General features: G+C 48.5%; 1 protein-coding gene across 2 annotated transcripts in view; it reads left to right on the top strand.

Moving 5' to 3' along the window:
* Nucleotides 1-7,500, top strand: part of mtmr10 (myotubularin related protein 10) — a 43,290-nt gene that overhangs the window by 11,630 nt on the left and 24,160 nt on the right. For both annotated transcript variants that reach the window (XM_062524139.1, XM_062524138.1), the window contains exon 3: nucleotides 2,372-2,508. In XM_062524139.1, the coding sequence (XP_062380123.1) occupies nucleotides 2,372-2,508 (137 nt within the window). The remainder of the gene's footprint in view (nucleotides 1-2,371; nucleotides 2,509-7,500) is intronic.

Genomic DNA, 7,500 nt, shown 5'->3' with positions numbered 1-7,500 from the left:
CAAATGTTCTGCAACACTACAGAGGTCCATAAATGCCTGTATTCCTTACACACACACACACACACACACACACACACACACAGAGAGAGTAGTTTAGTGTGAGTGTGTGTGTGTGTGTGTGTGTTCTCAGGGGTATTCAGTTGAGGAGGAGGATGGCCTGCTCCAGCTCCAGCAACACACACACACACACACACACACACACACACACACACACACACAGAGAGAGTAGTTTAGTGTGAGTGTGTGTGTGTGTTTGTTCTCAGGGGTATTCAGTTGAGGAGGAGGATGGCTGCTCCAGCTCCAGCAACATGAAGTGACACGTGCGTGGATTCCACACCTGGCTTTCATATAGGCAGGCCCTTTCATCTGCACTAAAGCTGTGTGTCAAAGCTCAACAGTGGGTTTAACCTGAGGGAGAAGGTGTGTGTGTGTGTGTGTGTGTGTGTGTGTGTGTGTGTGTGTGTGTGTGTGTGTGTGTGTGTGTGTGTGTGTGTGTGTGTGTGTGTGTGTGTGTGTGTGTGTGTGTGTGTGTGTGTGTGTGTGTGTGTGTGTGTGTGTGTGTGTGTGCGTGTGCGTGTGTGCGTGTGCGCGCGCGCGCGGGCGCTAGGAATACAGGTATTTATGGACCTCTGTAGTGTTTCAGAGCATTTGAGTAGTGTGCGCGTGTGTGTGTGTGTAATCCTCCTAATGTGAGTGTGTGTGTGTATGTGTCCTCGTATGTCACAAGCAGAAAGTGAAAGACCAATAAAGTTTATGTGTTGCCTTGACATCAGATGAGAGAGAGAGAGAGAGAGAGAGAGATTTTGAGATGGAAGTAGTCACTAGTCATATGCTTTCTCTGTCTATGATCTGCATCGTTTCTCAAGCATTAAATCGGGGAACTTATTATTGTAGTCAACATTATAAGATTAGCAAATGGGAAATGGCTGACAATGTTTTGCTGATGTAAGATGGCTAACTGACATGTAAGCTTCTGTCTTCTCAGGAAAACAATTTAGATCTAATTATTTAGAGTTCGTTTAAAGATATTAGAGTTAAAACTAACTAGAGATTTGGGGGGAAAAAACAAAAACAGTGACGGACTGTTCTGACGGATTTGTTATTCTGAAAGGTCAACAAGTGCTCAGCACAAACCAGAAATACTTAACCATGGTGTTGAGCAGACATGTTTTATACAAGAGTGGGAGTGGACCTTCCCTGTACAGTACACCTGCACAGAGATCAGCAACAGGAAGGGACCACATGATGGGACTGGGAGGGGTCAACAGGTGCGGCGTTGCTTCCTTGTTTGACCCGCGTCGCCCACTGCACCTTTAGAGACAGCAATAAAGATACGCGAGGAGGAAGCGGCGCGGCTATGCAGCATAACGGAGACTTTGACCGTCACCAGTCAGGAGCTCCCGTGGTGTGCTCTCTGTCCTGCAGTGTGAGTGTGTCTGAAGTTTTAGCTCTCTGTCCTGCCGTGTGAGTGTGTGTGCAGGTTCAGTGGTTTGTGTGTATGGCCCAGCTCTCTGTCCTGTGGTGTGATCATGACTTTACTGTTGTGCTCTTAGTTTGAGTGCATCTGAGTGATTGGTCTCATTGGCTCTCCCTGCCTTTGCGTCGTTCTTTCTCCCTCTTCCTCTCAACTCAAGTCCACCTCTCTCTGTCTTTCTCTCATTCTCTCTCTCTCTCACTCTCTCATTCTCTCTCTCTCTCCCTCATTTTCTCTCTCTCTCTGTGGGTAGAGGAGGAATAAGGGTTAATTAGCTTTCCCTTGTAGCCTGGGGCACAGGAATGCACAGAGCTCTCACTCAGCTCATAGACACACTCTCACACACACACACACACACACACCTCTCTCTCTCTCTCTCTCTCTCTCTCTCTCTCTCTCTCTCTCTCTCTCTCTCTCTCTGTGTGTGTGTGTCCTCTGACCTGGGTCTGTGCTGCTGCTGGAGCAGCAGGTTAATTTGCAGGCAGTCAGCACGTAAGATGTGACAGGGTGCTTTGACCATATCCTTCCTTGCGCAGAAGCAACACACACACACACACACACACACACACGCTACAGTTCTCAGAAGCAAACGCACAGTACACAGGCTCACAAAGCATCGGCAATATTTGTGCCCCCCCCCCCCTTGTTGTGGCTCAGCTTGAATTGTGGTCGTCATTGCCGTTGGTGTTGTAGTTGTTGTATTAGACCCAGACTTCTCTTTTGGTTCTACTGAATGAGGTTCCGGCGTTGATGTGTGTTGCTGTTTTGACGCTGATGTATGTTGCTGTTTTGACGCATACTGTATCGGTGTTGATCTTTGACACCTTATCGCCCTGGCCTGCCAGTCCTGTATGTGTTTGGCGGGCGGCGTTCTGACTTCCTCTTCCTGTCGGGCAGGGGAGATCGTGGTGAACGAGGCCAACTTCGTGAGGAAGTGCATCGGCACGGAGAGCAGCCAGGACGACCTGTGGGGGAAGCTGATATGCACCAACTTCAAAGTCTCCTTCATCACCCACAACTCACTGCCCCTGCAGGTAGGCCCCAGCACTGCGCCCAGTCATGCTGCTGCAGCTACACACACACACACACACACACACACACACACAAGACACGCAAAAACAAAACACAAAACACACACACAGAGGGTTGTCGATTCTCAGACTGGCTTGTGGGGGAGTCAGCTGAAGCAACACAAATATAGCGACATGTAAGAATATGCTGAGTCACTGCTTCCTTATGTAGAGGTTCCTGGATACATGTGCTGTATCAGACTGGGTAAACCCAGCACCATATGCCAGCGATTGGGTTTCGCTCTGTAGCTCAGCCTGGAAACCTCCACCCTTTTCTATCCTGCCTCTGTTACAAATCCATTGCATTGCGTACAATCATTTGAACTACTGTATGCCCATTGATCACGCCTCTTGTGCAGTAGAAAATACAGAGCAGACTCCCCAGACTAATGTTCAATTGTATAACATCAATGTATAACATCCGTTAAATTCTGCTGCCCAAATGTCACAGCATATAACAGCATGTTTTCTCCCTACCATGAGCAACATGAGATGGAACAGAACTGGACTGAATGTTGTTCTAGGACTGACTATCACAATGGAACAGAACTGGACTAAATGTTGTTCTAGAACTGACCAGAGCCATACTGTGGAACTGACTACCACAATGGAACAGACTGGACTAAAATGTTGTTCAAGAACTGAGTTCCACAATGGAACAAAATGTTGTCTAGAATGAAGGCATCAGCATCCAAAAATCACCATCTGTGGCTCGTTCCTGAAGTTCCCCCTCACACTAGAGAAGTAGCCAATAGGACACGAGCTTAAAGCCAGAGCTGCTGCTGCAACAGGCATGCTGACTAGGCGATCTGATCCAGACAGGCCCAGGCAAGAGAGTCTAGCCCAGTGTCAGACGCTGTGTGTGTGTGTGTGTGAGAGAGAGAGTCCAGTGTGTGTGTGTGTGTGTGTGTGAGAGAGAGAGAGTCTAGCCCAGTGTCAGATGCTGCTCTGTCATGTTGATGGGCGCGTGCTCGTGCTGAGATGGCTCTGGGCACCTCCCATGCACTCCGCTCCAAGGACACTGTGCTCGGCCATCACTAGCGTACTGTGTGTGCTTTCTGCTCGTGCTCCTTCCTCCATGGCCAAGGGTGTGTTCGGTCAGCCCAACACTTGACCATGGGTGGCTCTCAAGCTCTCTCTCCTCGATCCTCGAGGCTCGTTCCCACTGATCTATAACTAACGCTGGATAGACTATCCCATTGTTGCCGTCCCATCATTCTTTATCTAGATCAGTGAGGACGAGGATCGAGAAGCGAAGGGAGGGTGTATAAAACACCAAATGAGAGGTAGCCCATGTGTCTCTGGCCAAGGGTGTGTTCGGTCAGCCCTACACTTGACCATGTGTCTCTGGGATTCTGGGATGGGCAGAGTTGTGCAAGCCTTTTTACTGCGTGGGTGGTGATGGACTAGGCATGGCAGTATTGCATAATTGACTGTAGGTTGCACAAAGGTAGGTAGGTGTGTGTGTGTGCGTGTGTGTGTGTGTGCGTGTGTGAGTGTGTGAGTGTGTGCGTTTTGAAAGCTGGAATTCATATTTTTGGACGTACAGTACAGTTGGTCACCCCCTCTCCACTGACTCGTCTCTCTCTCTCTCTCTCTCTCTCTCTCTCTCTTTCCTTTTTTTATTCATCCACTTCCAGAATGTTCTGCTGAGTCATTCTAGTAGTGCACACTCAGTGAAAGGGTGTGTGTGTGTGTGTGTGTGTGTAGTGTGTGAGTGGTGCACAGAGGATTCTGGAAGAGTATTTGTTTGGTGTGCACATGGGGTGTGCATGTACAGTATGTCTGCGCCCATGCTTGTGTGTGTGTGCTTGTGCTTGCATATGATTATATTTGTGTCTGTGTGTGTGTACGTGTCTGTACCTGTACTTATTTTTGTGTGTGTGTGCAGTGCTTGCATATGATTGTTTGTGTCTGGGTGTGCACAGGAGTGTGTGTGTGTGTGTGTGTGTGCGCGTGTATGTGCGTACGTGTCTATACCTGTGCTTGTTTGTGTGTGTGTGTGTGTGTGTGTGTGTAGTGCTTGCTTATGATTGTTTGTGTCTGGGTGTGCTCAGGAGTGTGTGTGTGTGTGTGTGTGTGTGTGTGTGTGTGTGTGTGTGTGTGTGTGTATGTATGTGCATACGTGTCTATACCTGTGCTTATTTGTGTGTGTGTGTGCAGTGCTTGCATATGATTATGTTTGTGTCTGGGTGTGCTCAAGGGTGTGTATGTGTGTCCTGACTTGCATGCTCAGCTGATCTTAACTTGGTGCAGTGGCCTTGCCCACCATAGTTACACCCATGTGAGAGACGACAATATATTCCAGCAAAAAAAAAATGTGTGTGTGTGTGATGACCTGTGTGAAGTGGCTTCTGTGAAATGAGTCAATGATCGCCCACTGTCAAGTGATGCGAGTTGCTCTCAGGTGACCGTGTGTTACTTATTACTGTGTGTGTGTGTGTGTGTGTGTGTTTGTGCCACCCACTGAGAGATGAGAAGCGTTCCCACTGTTGTGGTATGCATGGGTCTCTGGAGCTGTGAGAGGTCTATCTACAGTGTGTTTGTTTTGTGTTCTCTCACCTCACAAGCTACATGCAGATGAACACACCAGACACCCAAATGCTGAGGCAGAGACAACACACTCCCAGCAGTGAGCTGTATCTCCCAGTCTCCCTTCAGCACAGTTATACAGGCCTACAGTATCTCCCTTCAGCACAGTTATACAGGCCTACAGTATCTCCTCTCAGCACAGTTATACAGGCCTACAATATCTCTTCTAAGCACAGGTATACAGGCCTACAATATCTCAGCACAGTTATACAGGCCTACAATATCTCCAAATTATTCAGCACAGTTATACAGGCCTACAATATCTCCTCAGCACAGTTATACAGGCCTACAATATCTCCAAATTATTCAGCACAGGTATACAGGCCTACATGATACATTAATGTAGGCCTACAATACTCTTCTGTGCTAGACATTTGAGTATTTGTCTCGACCCCTCCGTAGTCATTGAGACAGGTGGATTATAGTTTAAATCTGGATTATTTTCTGGATTATTTTGTTTTTCGGTGATGGCTTCACACACACCTTTGCGCATAGACCGACGTTTTCCTGTAGATCAGTTTGCATTGCAGTCTCGTTTGTTTATAAACACTACGCAGCCAAAACACGGGAGGCCCGCCACATTTGGGAGCGTATTTACAAGCAACTTGGATCACGTGTGCGGCACAGTGTGGATGTTTTAAAGCTGTACATATTTGTTTGTGTTTGTTTGAAGTCCATGTTTTTTTTGTGTGTGTGTTTGTGTTTGAAGTATTTTTTTTCTTGTTAAGCCAACTGTTGCATCAGGCATCCCATAATTCCACAAGTGACATCTTCTCTGGTTTCGACTAGCCTTTCATTATTGAGTGACACAGCGATGACGTGCCTAGCAAAACAACACACACACACACACACACACCACCTCCCTTCATCACTGTTGCTCTCCGATAGGCTGCTTCCTCCTCGCACCTTTGGATGCAAGCTGTCTCAAGCTGTGTGTGTGTGTGTGTGTGTGTGTGTGTGTGTGTGTGTGTGTGTCTCTCAGTGCCCTAAATATTTCACTGTGCTATGGCCCAAGGCTGAAGTTAAAGCGTTTCACTAGCTGCATTCCATAGTCTCCCCATATGCTTGGTTCTCAGTGGCGCTTCACACAGTTCTGATGTTAGTAGCGAGCGCTGATGGATCTGGGGACTGAAGCGGCTGCTTGTGAATGCGCTGATGGATCTGGGGACTGAAACGGCTGCTTGTGAATGCGCTGATGGATCTGGGGACTGAAACGGCTGCTTGTGAATGCGCTGATGGATCTGGGGACTGGAGCGGCTGCTGGTGAATGCGCTGATGGATCTGGGGACTGAAGCGGCTGCTTGTGAATGCGCTGATGGATCTGGGGACTGAAGCGGCTGCTTGTGAATGCGCTGATGGATCTGGGGACTGAAGCAGCTGCTGGTGAATGCGCTGATGGATCTGGGGACTGGAGCGGCTGCTGGTGAATGCGCTGATGGATCTGGGGACTGGAGCGGCTGCTGGTGAATGGGGCTGTTTGTTTTGAAGGATGGAGGATGTAGGAGTGGCCTCTCTGGACTCAGTGGCCAATCAGAGTCCTGTAGTCCCGGAACTGAGCTTAATCCTCGTCTGGAGACAGAGCCTGGAGGGGTCTGATTGAAGGAGAGGGGAAGCATGATGAGCTCTCTCTCTCCTCTCTTTCTTTCTCTCTCTCTCTCTTTCACTCTCTTTCTCTCTTTCTTTCTCTCTCTCCTTTCTTTCTCTTTCTCTCTCTTTCTGTCTTTCTTTCTCTTTCTCTCTCTTTCTTTCTGTCTTTCTTTCTCCCTCTCTTTCTTTCTTTCTTTCCTTTCTTTCTCTCCCTCTTTCTTTCTTACTGTCTTTCTCTCTCTATCTCGCCCTCTCGCTCGCTCTCTCTCTCTCAAGTCAGTTGGACCACAGATGCGCATCATCAGTCTGGGTGTTTTCAAGCGGTTGTAAGCGCTTGTTGTTGAAGTGACCACAACAGGAGTGTTGAGGCGTTCTCAGACGGGCCAGAGAGCTGTGTCCACTCTGAGCTGTGGGCTGCAGATTGATCCGGTTCCGCTCGGTTCCGTCCCAGTGCTCTGGAATCCCCCGCACTTCTGTTCCATCACATTCCATCCCGTCCCATTCAGTCGGGTTCCATTCCATTCTAGCCCGGTTCCATAGCACTGTCCCCGTGGCGTCCTAAAAGAGCGCGCGTTCTCTAAACGCACGGGCCCGGCTACAGTGATATCTACACACACACACACACACTTCTTTAACAGATGTTCTCTCCACATACTTTCCACTAGAGCTATTTGTGCCAGAGGGGGAGCCCAGCTCTTCAGTGTGACTGTGCCGAGTGTGCAGTTTAGTGCGTGTGTCCTGACACATCATGTGGAATGCTGCTGCCCAACTGTCTTT

This window comes from Sardina pilchardus, chromosome 21 (assembly GCF_963854185.1).
Source record: "Sardina pilchardus chromosome 21, fSarPil1.1, whole genome shotgun sequence".
Taxonomy (NCBI): domain Eukaryota; kingdom Metazoa; phylum Chordata; class Actinopteri; order Clupeiformes; family Clupeidae; genus Sardina; species Sardina pilchardus.
This window is presented reverse-complemented; position numbering and strand designations above follow the sequence as displayed.